The 20,727-nt window shown below is 40.9% G+C and overlaps 4 protein-coding genes across 4 annotated transcripts in view; 1 reads left to right on the top strand and 3 right to left on the bottom strand.

Moving 5' to 3' along the window:
• Positions 1–7,496: 7,496 nt before the first annotated feature.
• LOC140938140 (uncharacterized) lies at positions 7,497–9,542 on the bottom strand. Its single transcript, XM_073387665.1, has one exon. It carries the CDS (start codon positions 9,540–9,542, stop codon positions 7,497–7,499), a length of 2,046 nt encoding a protein of 681 aa, XP_073243766.1.
• A 70-nt stretch (positions 9,543–9,612) lies between these two features.
• Positions 9,613–10,396, bottom strand: LOC140938139 (uncharacterized). Its single transcript, XM_073387664.1, has 2 exons — positions 10,118–10,396; positions 9,613–9,783 (listed from the first exon to the last, which is right to left on the bottom strand). Exons 1-2 carry the CDS (start codon positions 10,394–10,396, stop codon positions 9,613–9,615), a joined length of 450 nt encoding a protein of 149 aa, XP_073243765.1.
• Positions 10,397–10,406: 10 nt separating this feature from the next.
• Positions 10,407–11,009, bottom strand: LOC140938138 (uncharacterized). Its single transcript, XM_073387663.1, has one exon. It carries the CDS (start codon positions 11,007–11,009, stop codon positions 10,407–10,409), a length of 603 nt encoding a protein of 200 aa, XP_073243764.1.
• A 6,083-nt stretch (positions 11,010–17,092) lies between these two features.
• The window catches only part of LOC140936520 (secretory carrier-associated membrane protein 4-like), a 43,448-nt gene continuing 39,813 nt past the window's right edge, over positions 17,093–20,727 (top strand). The window contains exons 1-2 of the mRNA XM_073386005.1: positions 17,093–17,248; positions 17,345–17,446. Of these exons, the coding sequence (XP_073242106.1) occupies positions 17,195–17,248; positions 17,345–17,446 (156 nt within the window). The 5' untranslated portion in view covers positions 17,093–17,194. The remainder of the gene's footprint in view (positions 17,249–17,344; positions 17,447–20,727) is intronic.

The following is a 20,727-nucleotide window of genomic DNA, read 5'->3' as shown; positions in this document are numbered from 1 at the left end:
CAGTCCCGGGAGTTCCTGTCTCCCTTGTTTGTTGGGTTGGAATCCCAGTATATCTAGTTTAATAGTACGTTTTAACTATCATAGACTGCAGTATCAGTCCAGGGACCTCCTGTCTCCCTTACTTGCTGGGTTGGAATCCCAGTTTATTTAGTTTTAATAGTATGTTTAACTATCATAGACTGAAGTATCAGTCTAGGGAGCTAATGTGTCCCTTGCTAGCTGGGATGGAATCCCAGTTGACCTAACCACATATTACTATTATAGTAAGTAATGCACTTCATTTGCTTCCAGAATTTGGGCATAAAAAGTAAGTTTCATCTACATGTATCATAAACTGAAGTATCAGTCCAGGGAGCTCCTGTCTCCCTTACTTGCTGGGTGTGGAATCCCAGTTATCTAGTTTTAATAGTAAGTTGCATCTATCATAGACTGAGTTATCAGTCCAGGGAGCTCCTATCTCCCTTGTTTGCTGGGTTGGAATCCCAATTTATATAAATTTAACAGAAAGTTTTAACTATTATAGACCGAAGTATCTGTCCGGGGAGCTCCTGTCTCCCTTGTTTGCTGGGATGGAATTCCAGTTTATCTAGTTTAAATAGTAAGTTCCATCTATCATCGACTGAAGTATCAGTCCTGGGAGCTCCTGTCTCCCTTGTTTGTTGGGTTGGAATCCCAGTATATCTAGTTTAATAGTACGTTTTAACTATCATAGACTGAAGTATCAGTCCAGGGACCTCCTGTCTCCCTTACTTGCTGGGTTGGAATCCCAGTTTATTTAGTTTTAATAGTATGTTTAATCATCATAGACTGAAGTATCAGTCTAGGGAGCTAATGTGTCCCTTGCTAGCTGGGATGGAATCCCAGTTGACCTAACCACATATTACTATTATAGTCTTAGAGTATCCTTGTAATGGTTCAGGGAGCACCTGTCTCCCATATTTGCTGGGTTGGAATCCCAGTTGACCTGAGTGCATATTACTTAGAAAATCAGTTACAATCGTCTCAGGGCAACAGCTCCTTCACAGAAAACCGAAAATTAAACCCAAAATAATCCAAAAATTTTATTATTTAAAAAACAAACAAACAAAAAAAAGATGAAAAGCGTACACTCTCATGGCCTGTGCAGTATCGAATAAGTCAATAAGCACTTGAGTGCAGTGCCACAAGAATGACTGTGACCTCCGCTTGTGTCCAAACCGGGCCACCTGGGCATGAGCGCTTACAACAGACTTGTTTCGTGACAGAAGCTGAGATATGGCATGACCCGATGAGCGGTACACCGCTACGGCCTGTGCATAATCACTCGTAAAGCTCTGCCCCACTGCAGAATGAGTTGACAAGCACTTGAGTGCAACGGCCGTTTTCTCATAGGCGCCCAATACATCACCTGTCGGTCAGAGGCGACCACCCAGACCTCGGTGTAACTGATGGCTCAATACCACTCGCCGCGCATAAGTAGACAAGCACCCTGTGGAACGCACGAAACCCTCCACCTGGCTTGAGGTCAACGGGCCACCTTTTTTTTTTTAGAATCCTCTTTTAGTATTTTAGTACTAAAAGCAGTTTGTGTTTTTACTTTATTGAAAGAATTGCTGCTCCCCACCAGTCCAATACTATTATTAGAGGTGAAGACGTAACGCACTTCATTTGCTTCCAGAATTTGGGCATGAAAAGTAAGTTTCATCTACATGTATCATATACTGAAGTATCAGTCCAGGGAGCTCCTGTCTCCCTTACTTGCTGGGTTGGAATCCCAGTTTTTCTAGTTTTAATGGTATGTTCTATCTATCATAGACTGAAGTATCAGTCCAGGGAGCTCCTATCTCCCTTGCTTGCTGGGTTGGAATCCCACTTTATCTAGTTTTATTGGGAAGTTCCATCTATCATAGACTGAAGTATCAGTCCAGGGAGCTCCTGTCTCCCTTGTTTGCTGGGTTGGAATCCCAGGTTATCTAGTTTTAATAGTACATTCCATATATCATTGACTGAAGTATCAGCCCAGGAACTCCTGTCTCCCTTGCTTGCTGGGTTGAAATTCCAGGTTATCTTGTTTTAATAGTAACATCCATCTATCATTGAATGACGTATCAGTCCAGGGAGCTTCTGTCTCCCTTGCTTGCTATGGGGTTGGAAACCCAATCCATCTAGTAAAACGTTTTATCTATCATAGACTGTTGTATCCGGCTAGGGAGCATATTTTCCTCTTGCTTGCAGGGTTGGAGTTTTAGTTTACCCAGTGCTAATAGTAACTTGAAGTACTTAAACTGCTGTATATTTCCAGGGAGCAGCTGTCGCCCAAGCTAGACCAAGCAACCCTTCATACAATCATACAAAGTATGATATGAAAGCCGAGGCCTGAAAAGGAAATTATTTCGCTTATTGGGATATAACGCTAATTTATAATCATTGCAGGACGTAAGACAATGGTGCAGATAGTACTTACATTTTTGAATCTCTCAACTTCGTGTTTCATGAGTTTCATTTCTTCTGCCAAACATTGTCTAGCTTTCTGCTAATTATTTATCTGTTAAAATGAAAAGGTAACATTCCATTGAACAAGTCAAGATAATGGAGCTTTTAAAACATGAGCACTGTAGAATAGGTTTGTTATTGACTTTTGCAGAGAAACAATACCTGCATCAGTGCCAGGCGAGACTTTCCAAAAACAGTTACTGTTTGCATAAAAGTGCATGGTAATTTACGAAAAGAATTAAAATCAAATGTTAATTTGTTTGAATTCATGTTTATTGCAACTTGGTCAGTTTAAAACAGTCTGATATGGCATTTTCTGACAAGAGTTCTACAGGAGAAGATTTAATCGAGAACTTTCGTAAAAAAAGACTCCATCCTGCATCGTTGAATATGCTCCGGCCTTGCTGGTTTGAAAACGCAGTAGTCTAGGACAAATTCCAGTTTTGTAAAGACAAGTGTTTTGAAGCTAACTACGCATCAGATCTAGGATCGAAACGGACCAATGATAAATTTAGATGCTGGAAAATTCTTATTCCAACAAAGATACTATTTATATGAACGTAATGTTTATTGCAGTGGAACCTCAATATAGTCCTCAGTCTAAAAACTATCTTTTTCAACTCCAGGAATAGAAAAGATATAAGGCAATATGAAAAAAACTTCGATATAAGTTAAACGAACCTCGATATAGCGAAGATATTTTGCCAGTCCCTTGGTCTTTCGTTATATCGAGGTTGCACTGTATTAAATTTTATTAGTTATTTTTCAAATGCGAGGGCCCTGGGTTAAAAGAGTTTAACCAAGTTAATTTTCATTAGCGGCCGGACTCAATTTAGACTTTCACAAAGTCATTCAATGTCGCGCGCTTTTTTTCTTGTTGTCGCTCGCTTGGGTCGCGCGCAGGTCGACTTCCTAAAAGTCTTAACTCAGTTGTGTTAAGAAAGAAATGCTGAACTTGGAGCGAAAGAATTGACTTCGAAACTGTTGTGCTTGCGTGCATGGTAGGAAAAGCCAAAATATGGACCATTCTAAAGAATTTACACGGTTGCTTGCGCGTTTTGCAATTTCAATACCAAAGGAAAAATACGATATGCGAAAAAAACAAAGCGGCATGATATTGTTTTCTTCAAATTTGAGTTATTTCCTTGGTGGTTCCTTCCCTGCTAGCAGGGAAGGTGGTTCCCTTCTCAACCCTGAAATATTTATTTTAGGAAAAATACTGCAATTATCTGCTGACTACCACGAAAGGTGTCCGCTATGCAACCGATTAAAGAGCAATGTGTCTTAGACCTCATTTCTTCCCCCCAAACCCGGCATGCGTTTCACTCTAACGGACCACTCGGAAAACACGTGCTTCTTCAGCGGGTTCAAAAGGTCAAGTCTGTAGGTTGATTTCTATCCATGTTGTTTATTTTCGTTTCGTTTATTATGATTGACAACTAACTTTCTCCGAATGTATTGTTATTTTCCTTTGTAATCCGATTGGTCAACTTTTTGTCTAGGTGGCCCCGATTACAGTAGTCGCAAAGTAATTTAACTTTAAATTGCTAGTATAGCTCTTGATTTAGCATTTTTCAATTTTTTGTTTTGGAAATTTCATGATTAAAAATTTAGGGCGTTGTCTAGTTTTTCCACTACCAGGAATGTTTTTTTGAAGCTAATTTTCAAAACCACAAAATTTGTGATGCGTACCTACATCAGTATTCTCTCGTTGTTGTATTTAGGCGGCTGAATTCTTAGAGTCCTTTCTAATCTGTAAATGAAGAGAGATAACAAGAAGAAATCAATGTATTTTGATTCTGAAAACTAATGCAATTATGTGTGCGAGAGTTATAGAATGGAATTCTGGTACAATTATGGGTGAGTTGCGAGTTAACTAAAAAAACTCGAAAAGGAATGGAGTATTTTGACACTAAAATTAAAAAAAAAAACACCAAGTTGAATTTTTTTAAAATTTTCATATTGCAAGAATTTCTATGCTAGAAAACAACTGAGTTACTTCGCAATATCCGCGGATGGGAAACATTTCTTCTATAAGTTTCCGTGTGGTTCTATAATATTACCATAACTTAATAATTTTGTGTTTTTAAGACCAGTTAACTCAATTAACTCAGTATTGCAAATGATTTACACTTGCTAAAAAATCCACCGAGATTAGCGGAGGAAACCAGTCACTGAGTCACTCGTCTGAACCTCAACTTATCGCAATCCGTTAATTCAATTCAGTTTTCCCTTGTACGTTCATACATATGCCTGCTTATATCCTTACATCCTCAACTTCACCAATACCGATCAATATTACCGGTTTTTCTTTTCAGTTTCATTATTTGATTCAGGAATCGTGATTTGATTTAACGAAACTTACTGGTTTTAAAATACTTACCTCTACAGACTATCTCTTTACTTTTTCTTCATCAGAGTTCCCCGGGCCCTGATCGTCCACGGCTCGATGTGATCTCAACAAGCAACTCATGGCAAGAAAAGAAACAAAAAGCTTGTGTTAAGAAATATGATTGAGCTAAATTTCTGACCAGTTTTTTTCACGACAGGACAAGGTACGACACAAGTAGTATATAAATAAAATTTCTTACATTTTCATACTCTCATGTTTCAGTGTTGGCTCTTTTCCTTGGGAGCGCGGCGTCAGGCGGTGCAACTACACTTTATGATAAAACCCCATAGGAATAACAAGAAAATAATCAATCAAAGCATGAAAATAAACCTAACAAAAATCAAAGGGTATTTTTGTTCGTGAGCTCCTTGGACAAGCTAAAGATACATCAATGTGAAATTTTTTATCCTCGGTTTCCAGTACCAGGGTATCGAACATCAGTCCGAACGCTCATCAGCTATGTTCCTGCTCGAATCACAAACTTTGAAAACAATTTTGTGAAAAATATCTTGGCGTTTGACTATAAAACTAGTTGATCCTACGCACCGACTGTAATATCGCCCCGTCGGTTGGTCAAGACGTGGAGAAGCAAGGATAGCCTTGAGGTTCCGAGCTCTCTTTGCGATCAGAGTCGACGCATGATACATTTTCAGTGAGTTCGTGAGACTTAGCAGTGGTCCAGATCTTCTAAATTGTTCATAAAGTCATCCTGGCAACTTGACCTTCCTCAGTTTTCATGAAACGCAAGCGATCCGCAGTCTTTCAGTCGAAGAGTAGCACCTGACAACGATGTCGTTAAAAATTTGAATCATTATTATATTTTCTCGCAAACATTCGTGAGAATCTATTGTACGGAAAAAGTACCTACACAGAAACGCGCGTAAAATATATATTCATCTCATTAACACAGTACAAAAGTTGGACCGCATTAGTGAAAGTATGGGGAGTTAAACTAACAAGAGAGTTAAGAACCGAGTTGGGAACCGAGTTGGCAAGCGAGTTACACAAACTTTGGACGATTTGGTTATTGATTTGAGACAAGTTTTTGGCTGTTTTTTTGTTGTTGTTGCTTTTTAAAGGAAATCGTCTTTGTAGTCAAGCATCAGTTCCGATCAGGGTTTCACCTGGTTAGAAATAGAATGCGGCCCTATTTGAAGTTGAAACAACTGAGAATTTTGAAGTTAGTCAGGTTATAGCGGGGATAACCACACATTGCTCAACAACTTTCTTGTTATAACTTTGTCGATCTAACAATGAATCAATGAAGCAGTTCACTACCAAACTTAAACCATGTTTTTCTAAGACTTAGTTCAAATGTGAACGAGAGGGGTAGGAGAAAGAGCGGAAAAGATACTGGGACCCTCGAAAAGAAGAGAACCGCTACGCAACCTATGGCGTTCTGTATAGCTGCTGGCGTTCTGGTCCGACTCCCTCTCCTCTCTCCTCTCATTGCTTCTTCTCGCACCCCATTGTAATTGCTGAAATTCTGGAGGTCGCGAATAATCCAAATCTCAACAATAACAGGGGTAGCACGGTGCGAGGCGATAGATGATTCGAACTCCACGTGATAGAATATCAAAGCAGATTTAATGACAGATCCTTAAAGTTCATAACAATAGTAGTCGCGTGTACAACAATAATTCAATGTAATAGCAATGTTCGTAGCCTAGTTACGACGTAACAAAACGTGGACGTAGACGTAGACGCAGCTAAACGTAGTTAGACGTAGGTTCGAACTGAAAGCGATAATTAAAGAATACGAACTACTTAGATTAACTATAAAATTAGGACTAAAGGGTAGAATAATCTAAACGACATAAAACTATGATGCAAGAAGCACACAACTGAAAAATCCCATAATTGATACTTGAGCTAATTAACCGAGACAATAACATTTAACTCTCAGCGTGAATAAAACAATCAAAAAACTATATCGTAGCGATTCCGCTTGAACAGAACTTATCTTAAAAACACTAAACTAGATTATATAAAATACTTTGGTAACAGTAACAATAATCAATCCTGTTTGATTCCAGCAGTTTTGTCTTCAAATCAATGTCCTTCTCATGAGATAGCGTTAAGACTTGATAGTTCCACGAATTACAGTACTAAATAACCATAAGAAAATAAAAGACTTACTTTGTCGACGACTCGCACCAAAAGTAGCAAAAGATAGCAATCTAGCAACAGCAAAATGTCTTCCGATAGCAACTCCAATGATAGCGGGATAACTTATAATTTCTAATATTGCGTTGCCTCTTTTACAATAGAGTATACGTGTATTATGCCTAGGGCCTTAACTAAGTAAAACTGTACCTACGCTTTACGCGTTTCCTAGCGGAAAGTACCGCACCATGACATAAGCGTAAAAACCTACGAAATGTTTCTAGAAAGATTGATATAATCACGTTCTATAACCAAAAAATAAAACTGTCTTAAAGCAACTGAAAAATACTATAAGACAAATGAACAAAAGAGCGTTTCAAAACTAACATTCCGGCCCCTTAAAGGCGATAAAATTAGCCTTTACCAAATAACTATGGCAGGTTTGAAACGCTTAACCTAACAAACTATAGATTGTAAAATATAGTGTTCAAAGCGTGAGCTGATAAATGTCCATTATAATAACATCTTACTGATCCTTGCTTGCGTCAATTGCGTCCTCTGCACTTGACTCCAGTAAAACAATCTTGTCCACTGGTCGCACCAGTTCCGTTGATCTGGTCTTGACTTTAGCTGAACGTACTAATCCATCTCCACGATTGCTGTAGACTTCAATTACTCGTCCTAATGGCCAGATACTGCGGGGCGTGTTCTCGTCTAGAAGCAGCACAATATCATTCACAGCGAGATTTCTCTGTGGCTTGTTCCACCTTTGGCGTTGCTGTAACGAAGGTAAATATTCTCGCGTCCATCGTCGCCAAAACAGGTTGCTGAGATACTGTACTTGGCGCCATCGGCGACAGCTGTAGTTATGCTCTCTTGAAAACGCTCCGGGTGGCATTGCTGATCCTCCTCGAAGTAGCAGCAAATGATTGGGCGTGAGTGCGTTGCAATCTCGTGGATCGTCAGACACCTTTGTAATTGGTCTTCCATTCACGATTGATTCCACTTCACACATCAGCGTGCATAGACCTTCATCGTCAAGAACTTGTTCTTTAAGTAGCGCCTTCATGACTTTCCTTACAGTTCTGATACATCTTTCCCATACTCCTCCGTGGTGAGAAGCAGCGGGTGTGTTGAATATCCACTTGACATCATGTTGCAGCAAATAATCGTGAATTTGAGCCTGGTTCCATTGTTGCAAAGCTTCGCGTAGCTCCTTTTCGCCTTTTACAAAGTTTCCTCCGTTGTCTGACCTAATTTCTTCTGGACGTCCTCGCCTTGAAATAAAGCGACGTAGAGCATTGATAAAGGATTCAGTGTCCATAGAGTGTACGACTTCAATGTGGACTGCACGGATGGCAAGACAGGTAAACAAAACTCCATATCTCTTAGCTGTTACTCTTCCTCGACTTACTAAGAAGGGACCAAAATAGTCGACTCCTACATAGGTGAATGGTGGCTTTGAAGGTGTTATGCGATCTTCTGGTAAGCTCGCCATCTTTTGTTGCATAACAGGTGCTTGACGTCGCCGGCAATTAAAACATTTGTTGATGATGTTGCGTACAATCGATCGTGCGCCTATTATCCAGTAGCCTTGTCTGAGTAACGATAAGGTGTATTCAACTCCTGAGTGCCCAGAAGCTCGGTGATAGTAATCAATAATGAGGTTGACAACGTGATGCTTCTTTGGAAGAATAATAGGGTGTTTTGCGTCGATCTTGATTCGTGCATTGTGGAGACGTCCTCCAACTCGCATGAAACCATTTTCCATAAACGGGTCAAGTTTGTAGATATTGCTACACTTCTTCACTGCAATTTTCTTGTCTTGTGTTTCTTGAGTGACCCGCCTAAGGGTTTGCATGTCTTCTTTGAAGCTTTGGTTCTGCACGAGCTTAATGATGACTTCTTCGGCGTCCCTTATCTCGCACACAGTTAAGGGGACAATTTCACCTTTGCTTGATTGGAAGTGGATTTTCTTGTTTTCTTTGCGCAGCTGGCTCTGTTTGCGTAACATGCCTTTGTAGCGTAGAATCCATGCCACGACCCTTTTCAAATGAGTCCATGAAGAGAATCTTTCAAAGGTTTTGCTAATGTAATCTTCGGTTTGTTCGCTTGTTTCACTTGCAAATGCTACAGCAGTTTTCTTTACTTCAGGATCATCGGGAGAAATCTTGCCCATGTCTGTTGGTCTTTGTGGCCATTCTTCTTCAGGTTGCTTTAGAAAGTCTGGTCCTTGTATCCAGCGTTCATTATTTAACAATGCTTCAACTGTCATCCCCCTTGATGCTTCGTCGGCCGGATTCTGTATAGTGTCAACATGCCTCCATTGTGTTGCAGTGGACTGGTCAAGAATAACTGAGATACGATTTGCAACAAAGGTCTGGAACCTTTTATCCTTGTTTTCTATGTAGCGGAGAACACAAGTGCTGTCAGTCCAGAAAGTAGATTGGTCGATTGACAAGGTGACTTCTTGTTTGATCATCCGGTCAAGTCCTGTAGCTAGAACCGCTGCGGATAATTCCATTCTTGGAATCGTCATAGCCTTGAGTGGAGCCAGTCTTGATTTTGCCATGATAAGAGAGCAATGACCCTTGCCAACTGCATTGATTTGACGCAGGTACGAAACTGCTCCATACCCTTGATTAGAAGCGTCTGAGAAGTGGTGAATTAAGTTCACATCGTTTTACATCTGAAAATTCTTGGGGCTTGAAGCATCGCCGTATTTGAAATTGTTCCAACTTGGGTAGCTCTCTCAGCCAGGCTTCCCATTTCTGCTTGCTTGTTTCAGGGATCGGGTCATCCCAACCGAGACCCTTAAGACACAAATCTTATTGTATTGCTTTAGCAGGTAAAATACAGGGGGAAACGAACCCCAGGGGGTCGTAGACGGAACAAATGACAGACAGAATTCCTCTCTTAGTAGCGGGTTTTCTCTTTTCGACAATCCAAACCAAATGTGTTAGTATGAACGTTCCACTGGACACCAAGCGCTCTTTCGGTTAGCGTTACGTTTTCGGAGAGGTCGAGGTTCTTTACTGATGGTGCTTTCTCCGATTCAGGTACAGAGTCCATTACCTTCTTAGAATTTTATATCCATTTGGTCAGGCGAAAACCTCCTCTTGATAATAATTCGCGGAGTTCACCCACCAATTTAACAGCCTTTGGGTTGGTCGGGACTGATTTCAAACAATCATCCACGTAGAAGTTACGCTTTACGGTTGCTATGGTAACTGCGTCAAAATCTTCTTTATTGTCTTCTGCGGTTCTCTTGAGAGCGTAGTTTGCGCAGCTGGGAGATGAAGCTCCACCAAACAAGTGGACTAACATCCGATATTCCTCTGGTTCTTTTCCCAGATCGCCATGTGGCCACCAAAGAAATCGCAAATACTTGCAGTCGTCAGGCTGGACTCGAACTTGGTAGAACATTGCTTCCACGTCAGCCATGAAGGCTACTCGGTTCTTCCCGAAATCGCGTTAAAACACCAACTAGAGTGTTTGTTAAATCCGGCCCCTGTAGCAACTGATCATTGAGAGAAGAACCTCGATACTTGGCTGAACAATCAAATGCCACTCGAACCGTGCCTGGCTTCTGAGGGTGAAATACGGGATGATGGGGCAGGTACCATTTCTCCCTCTGTAACTGTTCTTCAGTGGTCACCTTTCGAGCGTAGCTTTTTTGTAGTAGGTCTGCCATGAAGTCTGTATATTTTTCATGCAAGATAGCGTCCTTCTGAAGACGTTTCTTGAGCATGTGAAGTCTGTTCTCTGCTTGAGGCCTGTTGTTCTCTAGGTGAGGCGGGTGGTTTTTCCATGGTAAGCCGATCTCATAGTGGCCGTTTGAGAGTTTTACTGTACCTTTCATGATGTTTAAAGCGCGCTGATCATTCTGGGACATTGACATTTTAGGTTCGTAGCTCGAGTCATTAAATTCTAAGTTACAGAAGTCTTCAAACTGCTTGCTGAGGTTAGCCGTAGTGTCAGTGAGGTTTGACGTGGGTACCTTAGTCTCTTTTCGTCTAAGGGTCCACTGAGCATCCATCCCAGAACGGTACGCATAGCGAAAGATCCTCCGTCTTTACTTTCTGTCACCTCCTTTGGTTACATAGCTTGTGGTACGTCGCTGCCAATCAGTAGGCCGATTTCTGCTTCAATTCTTGGTACATCAATACCCTTGAGGTGTGGCCAGCGGTTAACGTCTTCTTGGGTGCCAATAGCTGCTGTTGAGACCGGGAGACTGGGTCGAGAGTACACCATCGGTTGCTCGATTAGGTTTTGGTTGCCAATATCTGAAACCTCTAGATTTACGAGAGAACATTCGATGGTTTCGTTAGATTTTCCCACGGTAGTGAGCGAGAGGGTAGCTCTTTCTCCCTTGGCGTTGAGCTTCTTTAGGAGATCCTCTGTACAAAACGAGGTGTTAGATCCAGAATCTAGGAATGCATAAGTGAGCACTTTCTTATCTTGGCCTTTTACGTTGACTTTCACGGGAACGATCGACATCCCTACCACAGAATCACTTGATACTTGAAACGATTCGCTTTTCACATAACCATTCTTTGCTTGCGTTGTACTTGGACTTGTTACTTGTCCTTGGTCGCTAGTTCGATTTTCTTTATCGGTACCGCTTGGTTTTGGGGTCGATGGTTTCTCGTGAAGGAATGTAGAATGCTTCTTTGCACATCCTTCGACACGGCAGAAGCTTCTCTTTGGACAGTCTTGAACAAAATGTCCAGGAACTAAACAGTTAATGCAAAGGTGTTTATTTCGGACGAACTGATAGCGGTTGTATAAACTCAACTTTTTAAACTCATCGCATTGAGATAGCCAGTGATCCTTTGGACACGAAGGGCATTTAAGTTCCTTTCTTCCTTCCGAGTTACTTAGCTGCTTTTGCTGTTGGCTTTGTCCCTGACCTTGTGCAGCGAACGACTTCGCATCCTTTTTCTGTTTCCAGTTGCTCTTTTGATTAAACGGCTTTTGGTCGCCTTGAACTTTGCCAAAGATCGGATGGTTGGCGACTCTTGACTTTGCTTCAACGAAGTTTGTGATGTCGTGCAGGTTAGGATCCCTTCCTTCTTTCTGAGCGATTGTGTCCACGACGTCACGCCACTTCAGTCTTAGCGGGTAAGGTAATCTATCAACGATTTTTCTCAAACTTTCCGGGTTTTCAAGGCGGTTCAAGTAGCCAGTTTCATTCAATGTGTTCGTACAGCTGGTAAGTAATATTGAGAATCTTTGCAGCGCAGGACCATCCTCAGTGCGGATTGGTTGTCCGTTAATGACGCGGTCAGCGTATGCGGTACACTCTTTTTTTTCTATAAGAATATATTTTATAAGAATATCGAGGCTGAATTTTGCGAAATTTTAAGAATATTTTAAGAATAAAGCCGAGGCTGAGATTTTGAAAAGGATAGATATAATTTTGTGTGCGAAGTGCATTTTTTAAGCCAAAACGGCCAAGTGTCGTTTGACGTGACATCTTGACCTCGCTGACTGCAACGAAAAGCGATGGAGCACGTGCACAAAGTAACGCGATACAGATCTAGATACCAAACACTTGTAATTGATGCCCCAATAAATTCTAAAACGAAAATGTCATGAGCTATAATTTAAGAATAATACAAGAATATTTTCAGCCTAAAATCGGCAGAAAAATAAGAATATTCAGCCTGGGCCGGAAAAACAACATTCTTATATAAAAAAAGAGTGTAGCTATTTTAAATGGCTGCCCATATCTCCCTGCCAGCAGTCTTCTTGCTTCACTATAGCCGACATCTTCTCTCATTGCAAGACAACTCCGAACGAGATCTTGTACATGTCCGCTCGTGTACTGCAAAAGATAGTAAAGCCTTGCGCTCGAGCTGCTAGTTTTACGTTCGACAAGGTTTTCAAAGGCTCGTATAAAGTCACAATATTCAATAGGGTCGCCGGTAAACACGGGAAGCTCAGGTTGAGGTAAGGTCAGTGCCATGATAGCCTCTTGTTACTGAAGAAGTAGGAGTTGTAGATCCGCCGTAGGTGTACTCCTGGTCGCTTCATTGCCCATTGCAGGAAATCTGGTGTCTTCGTTTTTCCAATCGGGTGCTTCTGGATTTAATGCCTTGGTCGGTATGGGAAGTTTTTCAACAAATGCGGGCTCTGGTTTTTCTTCCTTGGGTTCATTTTGGCATTCTACCTTGTTTCCAAATTTTCTTCTGTGAGTTGGGGAGTCGGAGGTAACTTCTTATTTTGATCGCTTGCGTGAGGCGAATTCGCGCCAATTTCGACTTGTGCATACGCGTGTTCTTCGGCTCTTGCCTTTGCTAATTCAGTTTTTAGCTTGAGTTCGTTTTTGCGCTGACGCAATTTCAGCTCCTCTTCCTCAATCTCATGAAGCATTTTTAATGTGGCGGCTTCTGCTTCTAGAACGGCCTTTCTAGCTGCAGCCTTTGCTCTGGCGCTTACAGAGGAAGTGTGTGATGATCGCGATGTCTTAGACGCGTGCGACGAGCGTGACACGCGCGAGCGAGGGCCGACGTTTGATATACTGTCCTCTGGACGTATTTCAATTGAGCTCATTGCTCTTGTAGCTTCAATACCAGTTAGCCAAATTTCTAAGTTTTCTAGCAATAGGTCCACTTGTCCGGACACTAATTGGTAATATTTTTCCGGCTTGAAATTTGTCAAAAGCTTCCAATAATTCGCCAGATTTTTTATTAACTTCTTCAACATTGCCTTCGTCGGTCATTAGGGCAATAAATAACAATTATTCACCGGAGTGGAGGTGGCTAGTCTTGGATATTTACCGAACTGCGAAGCAGTGAGGTAAATATCCACGACTAGCCACCGACACTGAGGTGAATAATTGTTTTAACTAAAACAGTGAGATAATTGAGCACAAAAATGATGATTTTTTGGCTCAAATACTGTTGCAACGATTACAATTTTGGCGCGTAATCACCGGGCGACCGCGGCTGTCGCTTTTTAGTTGCCGACAATTAAAACTTTTGAAGGCATTTGTTTAGCTTTTGCGGGGAAATTTCTTCAAAAGGAATTGTGAATTCTTTTTGTATTTTAAATCTTCTATAAAAAAAGATTATTAAATTTAGTTTTAAGCTTATTTATGAACAAGTCAACTAAATAAAGTAACGCAAGACTTAAAATTTATATTTGTAAACAAAAAACTTTTTCACCGGTTTCTCGATGAATTCGTGTCAAAAAGACAAAGCTTTACCTGTTAAAACTTCCAATCCGAACTTCGTCACCTTCTTCGTGTATTTCGGAAACAGCTTGCTTGATTAGTTGTGAAATTTCTTTGTTTGTTTACGGCAGCAAACAGGGAAGGCATTTTGCTCGCAACTTACGCGAGTTTGGCGTCGCTCGCTCGGAGGAACTGGAGGTGAATCAGTGAATAGTGGAGGATATTCACTGATTGAGTAGCCAATCAGAGCGCACGAGAAACACTATCCACTGTATACTAATTTCATTTATCGTCCTGGTGACGACTGCTTTAGCGCGGCTACGGGCCTTCTTTGTTGCCATAACGACTAAATAGATCAAAGTCAAGTTACTAGTTACTCAGTTATTGCGTGACAATAGACGGACATCCGGTTGTCGGACAAGATAGCGGGTGCGGCGAGTGATGACACTAATTGAGTGATAGCGATTGTGAGACGTGTTCTGATTAAAGCAGCAGATTCTCCAAGTTCCCTTACAATTTGTGGCCTTTGCTCATTTCGCACGAATCTCGCCGACAAATTCGAACTAATGTAATTGCGGAAATTCTGGAGGTCGCGAATAATCCAAATCTCAACAATAATAGGGGTAGCACGGTGCGAGGCGATAGATGATTCGAACTCCACGTGATAGAATATCAAAGCAGATTTAATGACAGATCCTTAAAGTTCATAACAATAGTAGTCGCGTGTACAGCAATTCAATGTAATAGCAATGTTCGTAGCCTAGTTACGACGTAACAAAACGTGGACGTAGACGTAGACGCAGCTAAACGTAGTTAGACGTAGGTTCGATAATTAAAGAATACGAACTACTTAGATTAACTATAAAATTAGGACTAAAGGGTAGAATAATCTAAACGACATAAAACTATGATGCAAGAAGCACACAACTGAAAAACCCCATAATTGATACTTGAGCTAATTATCCGAGACAATAACATTTAACTCTCAGCGTGAATAAAACAATCAAAAACTATATCGTAGCGATTCCGCTTGAACAGAACTTATCTTAACAAACACTAAACTAGATTATATAAAATACTTTGGTAACAGTAACAATAATCAATCCTGTTTGATTCCAGCAGTTTTGTCTTCAAATCAATGTCCTTCTCATGAGATAGCGTAAAGACTTGATAGTTCCACGAATTACAGTACTAAATAACTATAAGAAAATAAAAGACATACTTTGGTCGACGACTCGCACCAAGCAACAGAGATTTTTTTCAAGGGTAAAAAACTCGTAGCCTGAATAGACCATGTTTTACTAGCTAGCCAATTGCAGTTTTCATACGCTGTGTTAGTTCGGATAATTCAGTAAATTGTTCTCTCCTCTCCCTCTTAGCTTACAGGCGGCACGCCCAAGTTTAAGAGGTGAAGAGAGATTTTTTTTCAAGGGTAAAAAACTCGTAGCCTGAATAGACCATGTTTTACTAGCTAGCCAATTGCAGTTTTCATACGCTGTGTTAGTTTGGTTATTCTCTTCTCTCCCTCTTGGCTTACAGGCGGCGCACCCAAGTTCAAGAGGTGAAGAGAGATTTTTTTCAAGGGTAAAAAACTCGTTGCCTGAATAGACCATGTTTTACTAGCTAGCCAACTGCAGTTTTCATGCGCTGTTAGTTTGGATAGTTCAGTAAATTTTTCTCTCCTCTCCCTCTTAGCTTACAGGCGGCGCGCCCAAGTTTAAGAGGTGGAGAGATTTTTTTTAAATTGAAACACTCGTACTTTGAGTCGATCATGTTTTACTAGCTAGCCAATTGCAGTTTTTATACGCTATGTTAGTTTGGTAATTCAGTAGATTATTCTCTCTTCTCCCTTTTGGCTTACAGGCGGCGCGCCCAAGTTTAAGAGGTGAAGGGAGATTTTTTTAATTAAAAGTGAATAGTGCATAGCTAAAACCGATCGTGTTTTAGCTAGTAAATGCAGTTTTTTTTACATTGCTTTAGTTTGGATAATTCGGTAGATATTTCTCTCCTCTTCCTAATGGCTTACAGGCAGCGCGCCCATACTTAAGCGGTGATAAAGTATAAAGTAAGTCACAGCTTGAATCGAACGTATTTTAGCTAGTCGTTACTGAGTTGTTGTTTTTGTACATATCGTTAGTGTTTATAATTCAGTAGATTGTTATTTTCTGTCCCTCTTAAGTCTTAGCTCTTATGCGATGCGCCCAATCTTACGACAAGTAGTGTTGGTTTTAAAAGTGGAATTTAGTAATTGTCATTTTTTTTTCTGGTCTATGGCTCTCAGTCTGGATAATATTGAGCGTGATGCCTGTGTTTGACGTACACCGGAAAAAAGCTAGTTTTGTCCGCGGGCGGCAATACTTTAATTTCGACAGTTTAAGGTAAAATATTAAGATAATGTCTAAATCATTTGTGAACTGTGATAGTTTTTTTTTGCGTAAATATCTCTCTTCGATCAAATGTGACAGTTAGGCCAGATTTATACTAGCGACGTAAAAATGTCCTCCGTCTATGTTGAAACCGAACAAACCTCGCGGGTATCCGCTTTGGCGGGTGATCTCCCTGAGAGATTATTGAGTTGTTGTTTTCATTGTTTATTCATCAAGTTCTCAGTTGTAATGATTTTTCGGTAGTATTGTTCTTATTTATTGTTTATTGAGTGGGTCGGCTAAAATTAAAGACGATGCTTTCGACAGTGCACGTGAATAGCAACTACGTTGGGTGTCCACTTAAGATAAACTGGATTAAGTGTCAAAGATGAAAGATTGCTCAATAAAAAGAACATTGTTGACAGCTTTAAGATAGGCTCAGGGTCTCTTGATGTAATATAACCCTTGGTTCAAAACAATAGACTTGGCGCCTCGCCCTTCAGTGCAAAGGTCGCGTCGCTATCCCCCGAAAATCGAGCCTGCGGCTTGTAATGATGTACACATGCGCAATCAAAGTTGCACTGAGTAGGCTTAAGGAAATCGGAGTTAGTGTTCCTCTTCCAAATTTTGACACCCAAAAATACACTTTTCCTCCCTTAACAGAAGGGACGTTGAACCATGGCAAGTTACAATGAAAATCCCTTCGCTGGAGACTCAGAAAATCCATTCGCCGTAAGTTATTATGACCGAAAGACCTTCATCTTTCGTGACTTACTTCTGAGATCGAGTGACCAAGCTCGTTTAAAAATTTCCCTTGTGCATTTTCAGGATCCTTCAGTGGCCTCGCACACCAGTAATGCGGCTCGTGGACTTGGAGATTTCAATCCCTTTGCAGAACCAAATACTTCACAAGCAAGCGGTGCTGCAAAGGTTCTTCATATGTTTGTTTTTATTTCCCGTTCGTAGGTCTTTCGTACCACCAGTGATCATTAAATGATCATAATTATTTGGGCGTGGCTGAAATAGAGTAGGTCAGCACTCGAAAGGCCTTTTTATCTTCGGTCGGATTTCGTAAACGTATGACGTCACGCTCGCCTCGTGGTTCCCCCTGTGACTCGACGTAAGCTTCTCTTCGACCGTCCACTCTGATGTTTGTTTCGCGGTCTTGTCTTGCTTTTTCGATCATCCCTCGATTGATTCAACCAAGAAGATGCCACTGCATCTGTTTGGAAAGGATGTTTTAATGTTTCGCCTCGATCAAGCCTCTTGGCGTATCAATAAGGTCCTTTCAGCGGATGTTACTGAGTAACATCCCTTGAATGGCCCCTGACCGAATGGCATTCATGAAGAAATTACACGAACAAGCAAATAAAACTCAAATGAACCGCTGCCCCATTTAACAACTTTTTTAAATATTGGCGGGAATATAAAAAATAGAAAATCATCCACGTGTGTAATGTTTGTCTCTGTCGAATAATAATGAATGATTGCAGCAACAAGAACAACAAGAACAACTTTATTTGTACCCAGCTGTACCCTACATTGATTTACATGATACAAAAAAATGAGATAAATATATAGAGAGAGTACAGGCTGTCCATAATAACCATTGAGGGCTAAAAGGATAGGGCAGCCTCACTTAGGTTATTAATAGATGATTATATTAAAGGGTGAGGTACCGCACACCACACACAGCTACACAAAACATTCACACACAAAAAAAAAAGAGTAGAAAAAGAAACTCAAGACAGCAAAAGAAAGCTAAGTATACCAGTATTAAACAATGGAAAGCCATTCTTGCACTAAGTTGTCTGATAATTTATGTTCTGTTTCATCCGCTGATGAAACACAAAGCTAATTGAAGATTTTGAGACCCGAAATACCGTAAAATTTTCCCTCTACAAGGACTACAAGGCAAGTAAAGGCTTTAGAGGCACAGGTGAGTACTAGCTATATTATTATACAGGGGCGGATCCAGACCTTCAGATAAGGGGGGGGGGGGCACCTGGTCATCCAGACCCTGAGATAAGGGGGGTGGGGCGGTCTCCAAAAATTTTTTTCGGCCCTTCAGGCGCGACCTCAGTTTGGTCTAAAGATAAGAGGGGGGCCCGGGCCTCCCAGGCTCCTCCCCTAGATCCGCGACTGTTAAATACAAAGTGGGCCGTTGACCATAGCCCTACTCCAATTTCCCAAAATGTCATTTGCGTAGTTCGTGGCACAAGCAAACCTCTTTGAGATTTTAACAGTGTCCATAGAAAATGAATTATTTCATATATACTTCACATCAGTGTCCATAGAATCCGCAATCGACAGTTGGCCGGGTATGCATAAGTAGGCATTTGTTCAAACAAAGGCTAAAACAATCCTGCTTCAAGGTGCTTCTTGAGTCATCAGTGTGTAGAAAACGTGCACCCTCATGCTACGACTGCTGTTCAATAAGATGTTAACATTTCCGTACTTGACCAATTTTGGGTTAAGAAACATGGCTGCGGTGGTGGTAGGGAAGGGGGTTGGGAGCAAGCCCCCCCCCCTGCTATTTACATTAAAGGCAATTCCCTTTCAAGCAAACAGTTATAAATGTGGCTGAGTTTGTCTGCATGGTAAGCATACTTTGCATAGTATTGCCACAATTTGTAATAACAATGACAATAATATTTTATAGTGAAACCTCTATTAAGCGGACCCCCAATTAAGTGGACACCCTGTCTTAAGCGCACACTAAGCCGGGTCCCGAAACGGACGTCTGATATTTCCCTTTATAACAAACCCCTATTCAGCAGACACCTCTATTAACTGGACGCGGACACTAAAATAAGTTGTATTTGGCTTAAATTTCTATTGTTAAAAACCTCTATTAAGCAGACATCGGACTGAATATACAATAGAAGTATTGGATTACGTCCTTGAAATACGTGCTGAAGTCAGTTAATGTTTTTGCATTTACAAACAAGTTAAAGTTGGTAATGAAAGGTAATGAACTTGAACTCTCGATAGCTTCTTTAACAACATGCAACTTTTTCACAGTACAGAGTAACCATTAAATGTTGATCGTTAACAAACATTGTGCAATTTTTAAAACCTCTATTAAGTGGACACCCTCTACTAAGCAGACACTTGGGAAGGTCTCAAAGGTGCCCGCTTAATACAGGTTTCACAGTAATTGATACAATAATGTATTCTGAACATCACTCATGTTCTTAAACTACTGTTGTAAATGGTAGCATTAACATGTATGATATTTAGTTTGCACAGAAGAACTTGAGCAGGGGAAAAAATCCCAATTTCCATCAGGTACTGTACAGAACATCTGTTTACCGACACCTCCTGTAAGCTTACATGCACCTCTTACTAACAGACACTAATCTGGGTAATCTATGTTAAAAATCTGCATTAATCCAAACTATTGTAAGTAAAGACATCTTTTCTTGGTAACAAACATCCATATAGATCGGTCAAACCAGACCTAAAATTCTTTGCAGCGTAGTTGCACACATGATAGATAATAGCTATAGCAAATACTCCTCTCTCTATGGCAGTGGCGGATCTAGGGGAGGTGCCCGGGACTCGGGGCCCCACTTATTTTTAGACCAAACTGAGGCCCGAAGAGCAGAAAAAAATCTTTTTGGAGACCACCCCCCCCTTATCTCAGGGTCTGATGACCCCCCCTCCCCCCCCCCCCCCCCCCCCCCCCCCCTTATCTGAAGGTCTGGATCTGCCACTGTGTGGGGCACTTCGGTTGAACAGATGCCTTTTACAAGCAGCATAATTCCAGAGTAATTTGGTCAACACTTTGATACTGAATAAGAAAACAAATTAACATATAGAGGGAGAGAGGAGGTTCGAGAGTGCACCAGAAATCGATCCACCAGTCAAATCATGCAGTCAATAATGTACAAGACAACTGAAGGGAAGTTTAATGATGATCAAACAAGGAAAAACAATCTTACTGTTGAATAATTACTTTTCCATGTTTGTTTTTGCCTCATGAAATTAAATAGCGTCTGCTCTACTTGATCAAATGACAGAGCATTGTCTTTTATTCAAGCATGACATGCCTTTACTGTAAAAGAAGTTGAAGGAACAATTACAGCAGAAGAGGCTTTAAGGTACACTTATAAACTAATATTCAAGCAAGACCTCAAAGAAATCAGGGAGTGGGGATTATTTACAGAGAGGGAAGGGCTAATGCAGACGGGAAGATACCATTCCCA

Source organism: Porites lutea, chromosome 5 (assembly GCF_958299795.1).
Source record: "Porites lutea chromosome 5, jaPorLute2.1, whole genome shotgun sequence".
Classification (NCBI taxonomy): Eukaryota; Metazoa; Cnidaria; class Anthozoa; order Scleractinia; family Poritidae; genus Porites; species Porites lutea.
This window is presented reverse-complemented; position numbering and strand designations above follow the sequence as displayed.

Coding starts and splice junctions, on each gene's coding strand:
- LOC140938138 (XM_073387663.1), bottom strand. CDS start 11,009: ATGGATGCTCAGTGGACCCTTAGACGAAAAGAGACTAAGGTACCCACG.
- LOC140938139 (XM_073387664.1), bottom strand. CDS start 10,396: ATGTTCTACCAAGTTCGAGTCCAGCCTGACGACTGCAAGTATTTGCGA. Junction 9,784..10,117: donor ACCCAAAGGCTGTTAAATTG/GTGGGTGAACTC, acceptor TTGTGTCTTAAG/GGTCTCGGTTGGGATGACCC.
- LOC140938140 (XM_073387665.1), bottom strand. CDS start 9,542: ATGGCAAAATCAAGACTGGCTCCACTCAAGGCTATGACGATTCCAAGA.